At 31.6% G+C, this 19605-nt stretch overlaps 1 protein-coding gene across 6 annotated transcripts in view; it reads left to right on the forward strand.

Moving 5' to 3' along the window:
• LOC109533490 (protein phosphatase 1 regulatory subunit 3B) overlaps positions 1-19596 on the forward strand; it is a 44671-nt gene extending 25075 nt beyond the window's left edge. For 2 of the 6 annotated variants that reach the window (XM_048662144.1, XM_048662134.1), the window contains 2 exons: positions 11421-12490; positions 15950-19596. In XM_048662144.1, the coding sequence (XP_048518101.1) occupies positions 11431-12438 (1008 nt within the window). In that variant the 5' untranslated portion in view covers positions 11421-11430 and the 3' untranslated portion in view covers positions 12439-12490; positions 15950-19596. Of the gene's footprint in view, positions 1-9955; positions 10225-11420; positions 12491-14201; positions 14394-15949 lie in introns of those variants that run through there. The other 4 variants (XM_048662128.1, XM_019898824.2, XM_019898826.2 and 1 more) reach the window with 4 other exon arrangements.
• The last annotated feature ends 9 nt before the right edge of the window (positions 19597-19605 follow it).

The raw sequence follows: 19605 nt of genomic DNA on the forward strand, positions 1-19605 counted from the left end.
TAAAAGATGCCGATTTAGACTTTTGGCTTTATCGGTCACTCGATAATGGCAGAAAATAAAACATTCTCTTTGAATTTTTCAATAATAAGCACTAAATTAATATCTTTTATCGACGACTATGAGAGTGTTTTTGCTATCTTTAGCAGAAACGCTGAAGCCAAAAAGTTGTACCAAGATGAATATTGTTTTCATTTTCTGTCACTATTTATTGACCGATAGTTACGACCAAGAACCTAAATAGACATCTTTTACCCATTAGCAACACGGTCACTACGTGATTATCACAACAACAATTAGATAATATTAATATTGAATTAAATATTGGATATGTTGCTTAAGATACTTTTAAGCCCATTTTGCAATTAATTTTTCAATGAAAATTGCAGTTATCTGCATTTCATTGTCAAAAACATGTGAATATTTTTTTTTATAGAATCACATATACATTTTACAGCTTGTACCATTTAAAACAAAATGTTGTACTTTCAATAATACCCAGTAAGCATGTTGAGAATCATTTTTATGTGAATTATTATATTCGTTGGAACATATCGTCGAGACAAAATGCAATAGCTATTTTTATCTCATAATTGAAAATTTTCTAAATATTCAACCTTATAATTAATTATTAAACCACACATTACAAGAAACATGCGCAAACTCTCGGTTTACCAATCGAGTCAAACGTTTTATTTCGCAAATATAAGTTTGCAATGCTTTGCTACTTCGCCATAGAGACTTTCCATTTTATAGGAAAATTTACATATTTTTTTTGCGTGAATTGATCCGCCACGAAAACTATCTTTTAAGAGAGTTAAAAGAAAAAACTAAACATTTTAGGAGCTTTGGAACATTAAAACATGAATACAATAAATTTAATGCCAAGAGACAACAAACCCAAACAAATACACGAAGATGGCACGTGAGCAGTAATATTGTCAGGACCGCACTAAAAATTCCATTATTTTGTGCTATAATTATAGTTTATTTTATAGATACAATAAATACCTATACTAGATCTTGCGCTGATATGTGCAATCTGAGGATTGAAAATCGTTGTTTATGGCCGATTTGCGATAAGTTCTATAATACCTAATTACAGTGTAGTTCAGCAAGTTTTTTATATTCAATATAAAATAATTAATTGGTGAATTTTACTAATTTAAGGCAGAAAGACCGATTGGGTCGATAGCCTTTTTCTGTAGGAAATAAAGATTATTTATATATATATACTAATTTAATAGCTTCGTTTATATAAAGCCAGTTTTAAGAGCAAAAAAGTTCACGCTCTCAGCGTGGGCGGAAAAACGATAGATCAGAAATTTTGTTAATTTTTTTAAATTACCACTTAAAAAAATATTTTTAATATGAATTGATATCGTGGTAAATACGACAAATTTTCTGATCTTGGACGATTTTCATAGAATTTTGTAATAAACGGCACTTTATATATCCATAAGAGTTGACCAAACGTATAGAACGTTTAGTTCTCAACGTGGCGGCAGAACCATCGTAACTTTTGTAATTTTTTTTGCGAATATTTGTTTCGATATTTTTATAATGTCACTGTTGAATATAGTGAACGTTTTCTCATCATCGGTGGCTTGTTTCATTAAAAGCATAGTAAGATTTTTAGAACTACATATTAATTTATGTGAAAAATTACAGAAACTCATTTTACAACCAAAACGTTCTAAATAGGATACAAAGATGCCTTGAAACTGCATCCCTTTGTAGCTCGGTAATGAATACGGCGCAAACCGATATTTATAGAAACTTTTCAAAGTATGTTAAGTAAGTCAAAACTGGCGAATATTTGTGGAAAATATCTTGTAGAATGATATATTGAAAAATTTCATGCAAATTGGTAAATGAAAGCATCAAAACCAGAGTGAGAAGTCATTTAAAAAGAACATTATAAAATAACATTTTATAAACATGTTTTATTGCGAAAAGTATGGTAAAAATCGAACATTAAATGCGGCAGGGTTTGGTCAATGAAATTTTTCTAATCATCAATGTGTCATGTAATGCAAGTTTAAAATTCACGTAGTGGACCTGAATTGGCCAACATCAGTACATTTCTGATTATTTTACTAGAGAATAATTTTGTTAACTCCATATCAAACACTCTGAAACAAACAATCGTGCATGGACTACGTGAAAAAGCTAAGGCTACGACTCTGGTTGGCGGCGCGACTGTGCGTATCATCTGCACACCTCATGGCTGATTAAAATAAACTGGCTTTCAAGCTTTAAAATAACTCGATCCGTTTTCACGCGACTGGTTCATGTAGCCTCAATGTGAATTACATATATGTAAGTATATGCGTGTAATAAATCTGGGTACATAAGCAGCAAATGTTTGGTCTACTGTCCAGTCTGGTTGCTTTATCAGATCGCCGGTACCGTATTTTGCCTCCGTCGATAACTGGCGCGGTCACTTTTAACCATGTTAAAAGAGAGAGAAAATCCGTGTAAATCCAAGAAAAAAATCATTAATCATGCTTATTACCATAATTTCTTATGTTAACCAGGTCATGGAGGTTTCATAACACTTAAGACAACTAACAAGTTGAAATTAAACTATTTTTACTGTGGATATAAGGTTAACATAAGGACTTTATTACCGATCTTATAAGGCAGTAAAATTAGTATTTGAAATATTAGTGATCAACAATAGTAAACATAATTCATGCTATTGTAACAACTTCTTAGGGAAAAGCAGACCTATCTCAACCAAATATGGAAGAGAGCTCATAAAATGAAAGCCAGAAGAACAAGTGAAAAAGACAATATTTAGTAACAATGAAAAGTCGAATTAATTTGCTTCCAATACTCAATGCAATCTTCTAAACGAGGAAGTAAAATTGACTGCAGATAGCAGTAGGTAATTGAATAATAAGTTTCATTGAAAGTAACGGTGGTGTACGAATAAATAAATAAGCATCATCAGTATCAAAATCAATCAACATCAAAATGACTACGGTACTGTTTTTCAAAAACGTACAGTTTACATTTTACCAAATCGACTTAGAATTAATGAGGACATAACGATGGTGAGACTCCAGGATCCACGTACTACCTGCAAAATTCTACCTATTGAGACTCCAGGTACCAACCTGCAAAAGTATCAATAGACAATTTGAAGTGCATCATTTTACGTGCGTACTGAGCTATCAGTACTTCAAGAATATTTCTTTAAAAATATATTCCAATACGGCTTTTATTTAATTACCAGTCATAAATGTCCAACAAGACTAATAATCCGCTTGACAGCCAAAAATGAATTTTTCCTTTATCCTTTCTATATTATTGTATATTTAGCTTCCTTTCAAATTTTGAGACACTTCTATGGGGCCATCTAAGGGTAATATTTTATATATTTTCAGTAATCAGTAATTAGTTCTATTTTAAACTAGAAGGTAATTTTAACATTTGTTCTTATTGTAATTTTTAATTACTCGTTATTAAGAAAACACACGGGATGAAACAGTCCGACATTATTATATGCTTTGAATTATTTTTTATTTATTTAATGTATTTTATTTATATTTCCTCTTTTAATACGATGTTAGTCTTGATTTTGCTTCGGTCATCACTAAACCGGTAGTAGCTGATTACACAGAAATCATACCGGATACATTAAATGACTTTAAATTATAGTCCTAATAAAGCAAAATGGTATTTGAACAACATAGGTTTTATTTATCAAAGTATCTAAAAGGTTCATTAGTTAATTAAAAATGTTCTTTTAATTAAATAGAGAAGAAACATAAGCACGCTTATGAAATGATATTAATTGTATTTTCATTATGTAATTTTGTGTACTATTTAGCCAGCTATGTTGGCGTGCCAGAATCCAATACTATTCAATGTGTCGTTTGAAATGTGTAAAAAATAGATTGGATAGTAACTATAACCGCGTGACTCATAAACTATTTAATTTTCGGCTCAGTTAAAATTTGTTAAATCGCTTAAGTTTGAAACATGAAAAGTATAGCAGTAGTGTATTTCACATTGAGAATTTCTAGACACATTTTCTACAATATCTTTTTCTGACAAATTATGTTTTTAAATGTACCTCTACTTTGATGTATAAATAAATAATTTTAATACGTTATATTCAGTTGGTAAACTATTATGGTTTTAAATTTAGTTCAACTTTTGAAATTGAGAGCGCAATTTATTGTAAAATCATAGTTCCATACAGAGATTTCTAAGCTATTAAGCGGAAAAAAAACTTTAAAAGGTGAAAGAAGAACAAGATGAGTTATATGTAAAAACCGTTTCGCAACAATGTAGGAATCAAGAAAATATTCCGGGTTTATTTATGAATTAATAAATTGATGGAAAAAGTAATGAATCTAGAAATTTTCAATGAATAGCTGATGGTTTTCAATAAATTATTATTGTTTATAATTTCCATTGCAAGGGCTAAATAGAATTAAGCTCTGAAGCAACAAATGTCTCAAAAATTACCTAAGCTAAAATCAACAGTTTCCAATACATTCTGGGATTGTAAACAACTTTGATACTTGAATTCATTGGAATCAAACCGTTCGTAGCGCATACCGATATAATCCAAACCATGTTAGGTATCTGCAGCAATAAAAATGAACAATTCATGTATTTACAACAGTAATAAAACCGGCTAATAATAAATATAACTGCGTATTAGAAAAACCGAAAATATCCGTCTGCAAACTAAAATAAATATTCTGATTAGAAGAATAGCATGATATATGATATCTAGCAGTCTAGCCGATAGTGGCTCGGATTTTACACTAATCAGGAATTCTTATCTATTACGGTCAACGATTTGTTTGAATGAGTACCTGAAAGCTTAAAAAAAGCATTTGCAGAAAATGAATAATTTTTGTACGTCTAAAAACTACTGGAATTTGAATTACCTATAGGTAACTAAGTATAGGTAGATATGTAATTTGTACTGAAAAAAGTAGGAATTATTTTTGCATTAATTTTTAGCTGAAATATTTTGTCTGTTAAATGATGAAAGTTAGGTGGGACCATTTAACAAACGGGCGAATCTTTCTTCCATGAAAACGTACTATAAGCTTAAAGATAAACGAGCAGATTTTGCCTTCTAGAGCAGAATATGGTCATGAAAACAGAGAAACATTCATTCGAGCATCAAGATCATATTTAAGAATATATCCAAAAAGGTTTATATATTCTCATAAGGTAATATGCAATATTATATTGGAATTAATTGTACATTAAAAACCTTAATAACATTTTCATACAAAAAAAGTTTACCAAATCTTGTTCAGTGTTTGAAGTAGGCAAATGTCAAGTGGTTTTTTTCATAGCAAAATGTTAACATGGAGTAAAGGCTTTTTTTAAAGCTATGCTTGTAATAAGAATTTGGAGATAATAATAAGAAGATAAAAAATTAGTTTGAAACAAAATTCTAGTTTCTGATTTAATAAAGTAGGAAGAAGAAAGAAACTTAATAAAAAACTAATTACCCAATTGCAGCAATTCAAGATGCATTATCTAAAAACTGTGCGATTGATTCCCAAGTCTTTCCAGAAATAAGTTATAAAATCCGAACTAGATATTTCGTCCAGCATTAAAGTCCCAAGCAAAGATGTTATTTTGGGTAATATTGGTGAAGAGGTTTCAAAAGCCACTATTATGTAAGAACGAGTTTATGTAAAAAAATTCACCTATACCTATGCTAGAACAAACGACCCTATACTTATTTTGCTTTAAAAAAGTGTTTCCGCACTAAATTTATTCCGTTAGGTTTGAAGCCCTATTGATAGAGTCTCGTTCACCTGGTTAGCAAGATGAGAGAGTTCCAACATTCTTCTTTAAAACACACATTTGCCATTCATCTTTCAGATGTCGTCTTATAGTGAAATATATTCATTACACATTGGAAATAGAAACTATCAATCAATGTGCTTTCTAAGCTTTTTATGAAATAACATCGGAACATGTATGTTTTAAATATAAATAGTTTTTTTTTAATATTGCCACTTGTCATTACGTCCTTAGGAGTCCTTGAATTACTCAGTTGTCCCCAGACATCAAAAGCTAAAATGTTTCTTGAATAATTACAACCTTTCAGTCAGTACTTCTCAAGAATTATTAAGAAACATAAGAGAAAGAAAACGTACCCAATAAATTGCTTAAGTTTGCAAAATTTGGTAATCATCGAATGTTTATGATTTTATTTTGTTGGTACCATCTGAAAAACTGAAAAGTTGGAGTATGGCACGATCAAGTGTTTTCTAATCCGCATTACAACCTGTCGATTATGGTGGTATGTAAGTAACCCTCAGAACTTAGTTGTTTAAGTATAATTTGTCCCTTTGATTTTAGCAGAACTCTCCTTTTTTGATACTTGATCAAAATAAGCTTTTGCTGTGAAAAACAACTAATCGACTAACACAAAAATATTGGGTAATTTACACGCTCAAAGTTATTTTCTTGATCCCATAGAGTTTTCCAACTTGGTTGCGCCTCTCCCTGAAATATGTCTTCCAAGAAGTTATTATTAACCGATCTATCATAAATAAATATGTCCTCTCATCTAGTAATGTTTCCTTTGCGAATAGTTGTTTTCTTGAGATTTCCGTATTCGTTGAATATCATAACGAAGACATATTGCGCTAATCCAAATGAAGCCAAATGAAATCCCTCGTGCCTTTTGGATGGTTCTTTTTGGTTTTGTTTCTCGATTCTCTGTGGCTAAGTTGCATGAAATGAAATGAGGATTTCAACGTTGTGCGTGCATGCTTTCACGAATCTGATAGCAGCTGGACGAGGATATTTATTTCCCGACTTACACAATAAATGGAATTCTTTGCTACTATCAAATGACAGTAATTCCGGTCGCGATAAAACAGGTAATACAATGACAGTCTTTCTGTAACGATAAATGTTCTTAATTAAATTTCCAAATGGCTGCATTCACATTCAAGCTTACCGTTGGTTATTTATCTTTATCAGAGCAATGCAAGAGAAAAAGTTTCGTTTGCTGCTCGAAGCCTACGCTCGTTTATTGCCTACTTTCATTCATAAAAGTTCTTTGAGGCATTTAAGCATTTAATCTTGACTCGGAAAACGCACGCAATTACTATTAATATTACTATCAGAAAATCCATGATTGATGACTGCTAATTTAGGATTAACGATTTAATTTTAGCTTTTGTTAAACTGTTTCATTTATATGGGTGTCAGTTTTACATAGGCAATTATTATTTTATAGATTATACTATCATGTAACTAGAAATGCAAACATTCGCCACACGTTAACAAGATATGCATCACACTTTTTAATAAAGGTCAGCATTATTTTAAACTTTCTTATAATAATAAGAATTATTAAATTAATTTCTTATAATAATAATATTAATTAAAAATTATATTAATTAATTAAAAAAATTATGAAAATTATATTAATTTCTTATAATAATAAATTACTTTCAATAGAAGGATTTATAAGTAGTATATATATATATATATTATAAGTAGATTAAAATATCCAAAAAGCAGCACTAACAGATGGTAGAAGCAGCAAAACTTTAAGGATTACGTTTAAAAGATTAAAAAGATAGAAAACTACCTGTTTGATTAAGCATTATTTTTTGGTCGGTTAGTGTTGGAAATTAGGTATATTGTTTTCGCATTAGTTTGGCTCAGTCAGCTTCTATCTAGAGAAATGTTGAACATATTTCTAGGGTACCTATCTTGAAAAACCCCATGCCATTGTTGTTCTGCATTTTATTAATCCGCACAAAAGAAAACTGACCTCCTCTTTTTAGCACAATTACGTAAGTAATCAGAACTAATTAGAAAGTTACTGGTAGCTGCAATATGAATTGAAACTAGGTACCTATATAGGCTGCAAAAAATGTAATTGTTTTCGAAGCATCTAAATGAGTAAGAAATCCACATCTTACATAAATATGTGGAATCCAAGACGACAAGCTCTACTTAATCAATTCAGTTTTTCATAGTTTTTAAACGAACCATCACTTCCTGAGAACTTGTGTGGATGCTGTTAGAGTAAAATCACATCCCTTTCCGCATAATATGCAGATCAGTAATATGTATTCCGGCCCCTTTTCAGTCAGAAGCAATCGTATTTCAAAATCATTATTCAGAACCAAAGTCAAGAGCATTCAGTACTTCGGCAAAACCATGATATTACAAGGTGATTCAGACATCATTTATAAATCGAATACACTATAGATAAACTCCAAAAAAGAAGGCCGATGCATCCAATTTCCGATCGTTCGACCATCCGATTCTATTGGTCAAACGTTTTATGCATACCGTCCATATATACGCGTTGTTGTTCTTTGACGCTAAATAAACTCAGACTCTCAGAGAACTGGGCACAAGGTTTTCCAGCTTGGAAAATATTGGTCTCATAATGGATATTTTTATTCAACTGCACTCTCTCTACAAAAATTCGCGTTTTCGAAACTAAAGTAAATAGTCATTTGAAACTTTTACCATACTTAGCCGATGCTTAACCCTACAGATCCTGAAAGTTTCATAGACATTGCCCTGAATCCTGATCTTTTCCAACTTAGTAAATATTGGTGTCAAAATGGATGTTTCTACTCTCACCTTTAGAAGTTTATATCTTCCGAACCAACTGAAGTAGCAATTTTTAATTTTCACATTTGTTAGATATTTCACTTTACAGATTTGGAGACTTTGATAGAAATGGCCCTATACATTCTGCTTTTTGCCAGTTTTAGAAATACCGAACTCAAAATTAATGTTTTTCTTAAAAATTTGCGTTTTTCAAAATAATGCGAATAGCGATTTGAAATCATCACCATCTTTAAAAGACTCTACCAAGAATGAAAGTTTTGTTGAAAGACCCGAAAATCCTGATTGTTGTCACCTCAGCAAATACTGGCATCAAAAAACCTTGTAATAAAACACTTATCCACCAAAAGTTACCAGCGAAAATCAGAGTAAAATTTATACACTTGCTAATTTTTTTCAAATTTACACGACATCGCATGTATGTATAAAACATCGAGCGTCGAAGGATCGTGGATCGGATGCTTGAGTAACTCAAGTACCATGCGTACACGTCAAGTTGAGTTTAAGTTTATAACTCAAACAAGATTTATCTAACGCATGCTTAAATTTCCGCTGGTTAGTTTTTGTTCTTTAACATTTTTCCGGTTGCATCCAATATACTTACCTGAAATTAAACACATTCATGTTTTTTAGTAAATTTATATAATAAGATCTAATCATCCAAACCTAGTAATTCTAGTTATTTAAAGAAGCCAAATAAAAGTTTCTTGCAGTAAGATAAATAGTAGCAACTGACCCCCACGAGTATCAGTTATTCAGTACAATTGACCTAAGACCCATCAATTCCGTCTATGTAATAGAGTATCAAATTGTATTTTGAAACATTGCTTGTTTATAATTACATTCCAAAAACTTGATCGTTTACCTACTTCATTGCAAATAATCCGACGTGGTGCTAAAAGGTCTAGGCCCAAACTTGCTAAATCTTTTTCTACAAGGTCTAAAACTTAAATTGAAATTGAATGATAACAACTAAAGTGAATAAGTAAAGTAAAAAAGTCCATTTATGCTCCAGAAACGGTGGATTATTATTATACCCGAAATATTCAGAGTTAGAGGTGTCAGATTTAGATGTAGTTTTTCCTCATAGATTTTGTGCAATGAATGAAAAATTGAGTTACGTTTTTAAAAAAGCCCGTATTTACTTCTCAACAGAATATCAGAACATTCGCAGAAAATGTGTCTCACAGGAAAAATAATTCTTATTATTTTTTTTCTTAACTCTTTTCTCTTGGTTTATCTGTGGTAAAAAATAAATAATGGTCTAGTTAATTAAAGATTTTGTCTTTAGATAAATCAACTCATAGTTCTTCCCAAATTAACTTTATTTGTGAAATTATTTTTAATCAAATTCTCTGTTTCTGGAATTATCCACTGCTTCTTGAGCTCTCGTGCTTTGGAATATTCCGGTTGATTTTTGTTTGCGACTTTATCAAATTATCAGCACATGCATAAGAATAATAACAATGCCGCCCAACGCATGATAATTCTTATTATCGAAGAAACGACAGTCCTAGAGCAGTGCTTAACCGAATGCTGTTTAGTTTGTTTGTTAGTGCCAAAAGCATATTCTTTAGTGTTTCAGTTTACCTAAACAAAATGACATGGATCAAGACAATTAGTGTAAGTTAAATTTTGTTTAGTTCATTCTATTTAAATTTTTAGTTTTATATATTTTGGCCCTTAAATTTTAGTAAGTTTTGTTAAGCAATTATATGTATAACTATTTGTACTTGCATTTGAAGCAATTCATCAGCAATAAAATACAGATTTGAGAAAGTAAAATTATGTCATTGTTTTGCACTATCAGGTCTCCTACAACATCTTCTCCGATTAGCTATAAAACTAGAATATCTTTGAACACTTTCCTATTTGCCAATACTCTATTTATACCGATTGTCTGGCCAATTTAAAGAAATTGTTATCTAAGAAAATAGTATTTATCCGTGGGATTTAGGTTTGACGCAGTCAGCGCCTGTCTATACATTCCCTAAGCCTTACTGTCGTAAATGCAAATCGATATTTCCAATAGGTGTTATTTTTAGTTTAATTATTTTATGTTTAAACACAATTTATTACCCCATGACCGATGTCACAAAATCGTTTATAAATAGCTTTCTTGGCAAATCTTAAAAAATGGATACACGTATAATTTCTAATCTACCTAGTCGCAGACTCTACTAACTCCCTGTTCCACTTCAGTATTAATTTGATTCCACTTAATTAAAGTTTTCATGTCTTTGGGAAATATTTACGTGTCGTAAGTTTTTGACAGCAGCGAGCATAATAAATTATTTCTATTCGTTTTAGCACGAAACTCACGACTTAACTGATCTGAAAGTGCCTGTTTGAAATAATACAGTACAGTATCATGCAAGAACCTCATTTCTGTAGGTTCTCTTAATAACATCGAAAAGTTATTTTATAACAAGATCTAATAGCTGGCAAGTATATGCCTATAAGGAGCGATAACCATTTGAAATAAACGATCAAAGGAACATACATAACTTGGCGAACCGAATTACAGTAATAAATAACATTGTTTCGATTATATACATTATATACAAATGTCCCAAAAAAAATTCAGATCTTTTGAGAAAATATTGACTGAAAAACGCTGAAACATATACCTTTATTGACCTGTTCAACTTTTGGTGATGTCGCTCAAATGGTTGTTTTAAAAATACGAATTGAAACGATCAGCGGAAAAACCGTTTTACAACAACAAACAAACACGTAAACATCCACAACAATTACAATTTTATTAATGACTTTGAGAACACCAAATACGTTTTTTAAGTGAGGCTTATTTGTTTCAGATAGTCCCCAATGTGCTCAATGGTAGACATCGAAATGTTCTACCCACAAAGTCCGCCCGTGTTTAGTCACAGCCCTCCAACCAGTTTTTTGAGTGACTTTGCGTCATTGCACCTTAGTCCTCAGCTACAAAGAGCGGCCAGCTGCCGGCAAATGCAGCATACGTTTACAAAGACCTATTCGTCCATTCATCGTCCATCCACATTTCCAAAGCGTCCTTGTTTAGTGATTCGGCCGATTGATGAACAGTGCAGTTCGGGAGATGAAGATCCGACCAGTCCAACCAAGCTTAAGAAGAAAGTTGTCTTTGCTGATGATAAGGGAATGAGTTTAACCCATGTGCGTGTAATGACGGAACCGTCTAACGTACCGCCTTTATGGAGCGTGAAGTTTCTCGCTGAAGTTACCCAGGGAAATACGACTGAGGCTGAAGCTCATAAGGAGCCGTGGGAAGTAACGTTTCCCCAGCCAGCATCAGACTATGTGGCGTTTAGAAAGAAGCTCGATGAGCTAAAGGTGTCACTAGAAAACGTCATCGTGAAAGACGGTGAAGATCAAATCATCGGCACCGTGAAGGTACAGAACCTCTCCTTCCATAAAGAAGTATTTGTTCGAAGTAGCTGTGATAACTGGAAAACTAATGAAGACTCTTTCTGCAACTACGTCCCAAATAATATTGCAGTTGGCTTAACATACATAGTTTTCGACACCTTTTCCTTCAAAATTAACCTTACACCAAAATCGAGACGATTGGAGTTTTGCGTCTGCTATAAAACCGACGGCAAGGAATACTGGGATAGCAACAATGGATGTAATTATGTCCTTATTAAAAAAACTCCAGCTCCCATTTATAGATCACTGTCCCATAACTCTCTGTTTAATAAAACCGACAAAAAAACTGCAGTTAACAAAATCAAAAGCAGCATAAACTCATGCATGGATATTTCTCGGGCCAAGCTGGACACTTGGTCGCAATTTGCAAGCTGGAACCATTTAGAGAATTCGGCTCCCTACTGGTAACAACGTCAAGAAATCTGATGAAAGATGAATCTGCTCATACATTTCACTAGTAGTAAGTATCTGATGTTTGTTTATTATATGTTATCGTTCTTATAACTTTTCCTACATTGCTATAAAGAGTGATATTTCACTGCTATCTTTGCCTAAATTAAATAATCCATTAAGGCTAATGTCCAGTTTATACTATGTCAATAAGCAAAACTCCTAATCGTTGAAATGTGAATGTTATTCGTTACGATTTGATATATATGTATATATCAGTTATATACCTCATACTTTCAAAATAAAGATGTTTGCATTTATTTTGAAATATTATTGAATATGTTTGCAAATATACATGTTTTGCAGATGTTTGCTAGAAGAAGTTTTTTACATTCGTTCCAACTAATTATATTGCAATTTGCTTTCGGCTCAAAAGCTTTTATTCTTAATTACAACTCATCTCTCATTCTATCATACGTAAGGAAATTATAGATACAATACTGTCGCAAATTAATTTATACATAATAGCAATTAGACAAATAATATTATCCCAGTTCATTGGGATAATTTTTTTTATTGTCCCCAACTATTTTTGACATATTTTCGTTTCGGTATAGTATCGCAGTAATTTGTTAACTAATATAAATGCATTACCAGAAGGTCTGTAGGGACATAATAATGATCATCTTAGTTTAATGCCGAAATGGTGCAAAACGAACACCACAATAAAAATTACTGACACAGCGCTACTGTGATTAACAATATAGATTTTAGTGCAATTCGACTTACACAATAAATTCTCAATCAGTAGTCAAGTCAATAGTAGATTTTGTTAGATGCCATTTTAATAAGCCTTATTTGCGTAATTATTGAAATTCAATCAAGTTTTCTCTTTTACTGGACTAAGTTTGAGATCTTATTGTCTTCTATTTTTCTATCGGATTATGAACCATTTATATTAAGTTAAAATATTAAAAATGATCTGAGGTTCATTGATGAAAAGCGAAAGCATGGCTACAACATTTAAACAGGCACACACATACTCTTAGGAACTCAACTATTTTGCGTGTGTTGATCTTGAAATGTAATATTTTTCTTTCATAGTGTCCAAATGGCTCATGTTTTTAATGGCCCGGAAGCTGATGAATATAAACATCAAAACTACATTTAGCGAGTGGTCCACTGAAAGCAAATATGCCATGGGGAAATATGCCATTTATTTTGCATTTTGTAGCATTTCAAAATGTTGTTCAGTACTTAAAATTGAAATTAATATTTCACTCTTTTTGCACATTTTTGTGTTCCATATTTTCTGATAAATCTGTTTATTTTATCTAGGATCTGGATTCTGCAATAATCATTTTCCATATTTTTTAAATCAGTTTTTCAAGCTTAATTAAGTATTATTTTATTAGTTCAAGTTTTCAACATTTACAGTGTTGCAATTATTAATACATAAATTTAAAAATACATAAACGATTTCATCTCAAAGAATTTTACGGTTTATATCCAGAAGGGAAGTCAAATTACTGAACAAGAATGCGGGATTAAGAGATTGCAAAACTGAAGAAACTGCTAATGGTCCAAAGTATGTTTGCAGTTTTGCGCAATATTTAAATATATTCGTGACATATTTGCTAACAACTGGCACCTCGTTCAAATATTATATTGTTTCAGTGTTCCAATAAGATGAATCTACGCTCCAATTCAATTTAATATCACAGTAAAATTAGTCAGTATGACCACTATTGTTCTCAAGACAAAATTTAAACATTTTCTAGGCAACCAATGACCAGACTTCACATACCCAACACCGTTTTATCAACGTACTAATTGCATTAAATCCATTTTGTCGTCGCTCGAAAATGATTTTTTGTCTTTTATGATACCACTCAAAACCTGAATGCTTGCGAGGGACATTGGTTATAGAGGGAGAATCAGAACTATGGAATGAAACTTCTAGAGATTAAACGGTACAACATATGAATAAATAATCAATGTATGAATATGATATAAGAAACCATATCCGAAAATCGCTGCGTAATTCGCTACGGTCGTATAACTATTTAAGACCGTTACGTGTAAAAATATCATTGCTCGAGAAAAGGTTGCAAATAAATTGATCTTTAAGAGAACTACCACAGCAGAATAATAGTTACTTGTATGGTTGGTAACTATTTGGTTGGCCGTACCTGTATCCTATATCCTATATCCGCGATTTTTACAAGACATACTTACGAAACTTTTTGAAAACATTAAACTTTAAAAAAATTGATGTTGCACCTGAACAATTTTCTGTTGAAGTTGGGCAGTATTTGAACCGTCAGTTTGTAAATATAGCATTCCATCGACCGAGGTGATACGGTTACATGGACCCCTAGGTGAACCGATCTAACACCTTCAGATTTCATTTTGCAATACATCTAAAATGTCTGCTGTACGAAACGCCAGCGGAAACAGACCAAGACCTTATCGACTATTGATATCAGATTTTCTCGTGTCTTTCAAGTGTATTTAAGTTATAGGACGACAGCTTGCAAAATTACTATAAGTGTTATGGGGATCAAGAACGTAAAACATTGAAAATGTATTAAGACTCGAGGAAAGAAATGTTGGCATATTGTAGCCTTAAAGCGTCACATGTTCCTTAAGGAGACATTTCAGGACAATCATTCTTATGCTCAAATGACTTCCATTGTTGAATTGAACCACCCCTAAAAGTTTAATTGTATAGTTATTAATCATCCTGCATAGCAAGTGCAATTTCAGTACCTCTCCCCTTGATGGTTTTAGAAACATTTTGCAGGAACGTAACTTGATAAAAAAAAGTAAAGAACACCCTAGATAACCATGTTAACAGTGTATGTGCTTCTTTCGAACACGAGTGAATCATATTTGTATAAAGAAGTAATTCATTAGGTTTACAGTTTCTGATCAAGACGCATTTTCTAAATACTTACCCGGAACTGGTCTCATAATCACGGACAAGAATTATAACAGTTCATTATTCAGATATGTTTGGGTGTTACGACCATTATCATACTATACTTGAAACGCCTATTTCGACTAGTGGAACCTGTGTAACTTGTTGCGCATATGCATTGATATTATAAAAAATAATTTCTCATTCAGTTTCGGTATGCATTATACATTTATGTAAATCTCATGTCTAATAATAGTTTAAAATTGAATTTATTCAGCTAGTTTGCGTTAAAGGAAAGTAGCCTTAGTCTACGGTCTATTTGATCGATAGGAATTTTTGCAGGAAAGTATAAAACAAATATGAGTTTACTTTTTGATTTGTGCTTGAAGTGGATATGTTTTATTCGAAAATAAAAAACATCCAATCTGCTAAGCGGCATTCAAGTGGAAATTGTGAAAAATGCTTATCCAAAAATCTTAATTTCAATTAAATCCCCGAAGGAATCTGTAATCTATTCTTACCATCCGACTTCGTAATGCCTTTAAGGCATTAAACATTAAAGCAATGTTGTTTGTTAAATTAATAGATTGTCTTTTTTGATTTCAGATATTGCAGTCTACGAAAGCACATAGGTTTTCTAAAAGAGTAAAATGGGATGGAATCGGCGGTGATAGCCGACGAGGAAGCGTACGCCTGCTTAGACAAAGTAAAGAAATGAAATACAGTAGTTTGTCCACCACTAGATCTGTGATAAAACTAAATTATAAAATAATCAAAATACGAAGTATACATATTAATATTCTGTGCGTGCCAAATAAGTGAGTATGTTTTTTTGTCAATGTAGCGAGAGAAGTTTTGATATTTCTGTACAAAGTACCTACTTTGAAAAGACTGATACTTTAGTTGAATAATTTAACGTGAAAAACGCTTATCTGTACAAATATATTTAGTAAGTGGTGCAGCTGATCAAGTCAACTTTTATAAATTTGATTTGGTATTTTGTTTAGTTCTTTAATTTAAGCGTATGTTCTAAGATTCATATTAATCAGGTTTCTTTAGATTGTTACAAATTTTATGAATTGCGTTATGGATGTGGGAAAGAAAACCTTTGGTCTAATAGCATCGTCTTCAAGCGCACATTTCTGTTTTACTATATGTTAATTTTATTAAATTGATTTATTTGTGATGTTTAATTATCACTAATGTTGAAGTAACTAATTTGTTTTCGTTACACCATATATTTCTTTTGGAAATACTAATTAATTCTTTGTTCAATGCCATTGCATAAAGTTGTTTACTTTATTATGGTTGTAGAAAATGCCCCCAATTTTTGTTCAAAAAATCTGAAACAAGTCTTAAAAACTACACAGTAAAAAGTGAGATCAGCAAGTAAAATTAATCTAAGGCAAAATAATTACATTGTGGAAATACGAACAAATGACTTCTATATTATAGAACACACCCTATGACCAAGAAGTCATTTATCCATATATCCGTCACGGCTCTTGCGCAAGTTTTTTTTATCTATTTTATATTATACAAAATTCAATAAGAATTGCTTAAAATATATATTCAGCTGTTCGTGATTTTAATTAATCGACTTTGGGCGAATGTCTGAACAGGCCAAATTGCTCCAACAAATGATGGGGTTTAAGAAAGTATACGTGAAATCAATACAACGGCAGTGCATAAACAAATCAAACATACAGGGCGATTCCAAATTCATGTAAGTCTTTTGGAGCCGTCGGGGGTGTTTACATAGCGCAAACAAAACTGACATACTTGCAAAAACGAAATTGCAAATTTGGCAACAAGGGCTTTGGTATTTGCATTTGCGAACGATATTTTCTAGTAGCATTACGTAAATATTATAACAGAACTGTAAGTCCGTATCTGTAAACAGTTTAGAATCATTCAATATTTGAAAATGTAGCCTTCTTCAATTGGGCGGTCCAACACAATTTTGTAAATACCTATATTTCAATGCGTACACTCATTGTATGGGTTTTACCCATGACTGTTTATTATTAATTAATTAAGACATCAAGTCAGTTTTCATCTTTTACAAATACTTTCATATGTATCTGGTGAAACACTTTTCTGTCAAGGCAAATTTCCGGTTAAGAATGTGGAAAGTCAGTCCTACTTTCTACTACTATACATCAATGTAACCCTTCGTCAACTATTATTGTATATGAAGCTGTTGTCTCAGTTCCACTTCAAGAACAGCCGCCGCGAAGCATTAAAATAACTTTTTGTGACTACCATATTGCTTGTTTTTGTGTGTTGGAAACTCAAAATGATCTTAATCCCATCAACCGATTGACCTCAACCTTAATGAAATCACGTTTTTTTCTCAAGTTCACTGTCAGAATCAGTTTGCATGTAATGAACAACATCATTTTTCAGTTTCTTATTAGAAAAGATGAACTTAATATGTTGTATTACATTTTAAGTTTTTACGATCACAGTTTAAGAACTAAGCACAAAAGACCACGTTGACACGTTTCTCTGATATTCGTCAAAAATGTCTATCTGGATGCAAATTTTTCACCATTGCAGTTCTTTTTATAATAAATATACCTATAGAAACGTATTATTTCCAAAAAGAAAATGTGCGTAAGTATAATTAAGTTTTGCAATTTTTTATTGTAATACTTAGTTATCCTAATAGTCTCCCATACTGTGACAATTGGGCCGCTTTAAGGAAACTGTGGAAAAATTAAGCTTAAATGAAAATACGTATTCCTTTTTCACTCTCCAAGTAAACCCCAATGACTCCTCAATAGAAATGACGGCAATTTTGAATCACTTTGTGTTTTTCATATATTTTTTTATATTTTCAATGTATGTAGATCATGTTTATTGAGGGAAAATTATATGGGGATAAAGTATTCAACTTTTACACAGTTTTACAACTTTTCGAAAATATAGAAATATTATGGGGTTTTTAAAATAATAACTTTCATGGACCTATGCTTCTGACTTGTTAATGTATTGCATCAAGAACAGTCTTTTTATTTTTTAATCATTTCCCTTGAATCAATTTTTAAAACTTACGACTAATTCAATTTGCGAATATTTAATTTGGTAAAATTTGCATAAAATGGAATAAAAATAGCGTAAGCTGGAGTAAAATATTTCACTTACAAATTGCTTATTTATCAAGAAGTGAGAGTAGACAAATTTTCAATTGTAACATCACGCAATGCGGATCGAATAAAGACTAAATATTCAAAATAGATCTTCTATAAGCAAAGTATTGGACCAAAGGTTACATGAACATTCCTGAATCAATATTGTTCTTAAGACATGTTGCTACAATATTCCTAATACTCATAATTTAGGCAATTTTGAAGACAAGCGCAATATTCTTTCTTGCCATTAATTGTAAATACTAAGGCCAAGGAATATTTTAAAAAATTGCTTACAGCTTCGACATACCTATACACAAAGCTGCAATGTCCCAACAATAGGATGTCCCTGAAAAGGAAAAATATGAGATTGTGTTTTCCCAATATAAAATTATAGTGAGAAAAAATAAATTCAGCTCTCTATTAATTAATGATTAAAAATATTGTACTAAACATGTCTTATGGTTTGTGCATTCTTAGTGTCATATTATACTGTTACTGCCCATTTCTTGCACGCTTTTAAATAAATACTTTTCCATTCACTTTTGTACATAATTTAGCGAAAAGTATTTAGTTGAAATGTCGTATTCCTTAACTCTAAGAATTACAACTCAATTTGGACATTAATCAGCCATTCTACTGAGTATGCATATATTTGGGCTGGTAAGATACTTAATATTTGGATATTTTCTTAAATTTGTGATATTTTATTAAGGAAAACTGGTTAGGACTTTTATTTACTATATATATATATTTTGTGGTAGGCGAGATTTTGGAAAATGTTCTGACTTATGGACCGTCCAGAGCTGCTGGCTGTTCTGGCGGTGCATGAGTTTTTCGTCACCTCCGAGGTAAAATAAAAACTATATATATAAAGGTATTTTACTTTTTGCTTGTTGATAATCATATCGTGTCGCCTATTTTAGATATTTGATTATGTTTTGTTTCAATATTTTATCTACTAAGATAATTTTGCAAAACTTATTTTATTACTATTATTGCTATTAATATTACTATGTACATTGTGTGGAAATTCCTCCGATTTGTTTCAATCATTATATCGCCCCTAATAGTGTGTAAAATGTTGCATTTTGTTATTACAAACATGTTATATAAAAACGTATTTTT

The sequence above is a fragment of the Dendroctonus ponderosae genome, unplaced genomic scaffold, assembly GCF_020466585.1.
Source record: "Dendroctonus ponderosae isolate FM_Combo_2020 unplaced genomic scaffold, Dpon_F_20191213v2 Dpon_F_20191213_1, whole genome shotgun sequence".
Taxonomy (NCBI): Eukaryota; Metazoa; Arthropoda; class Insecta; order Coleoptera; family Curculionidae; genus Dendroctonus; species Dendroctonus ponderosae.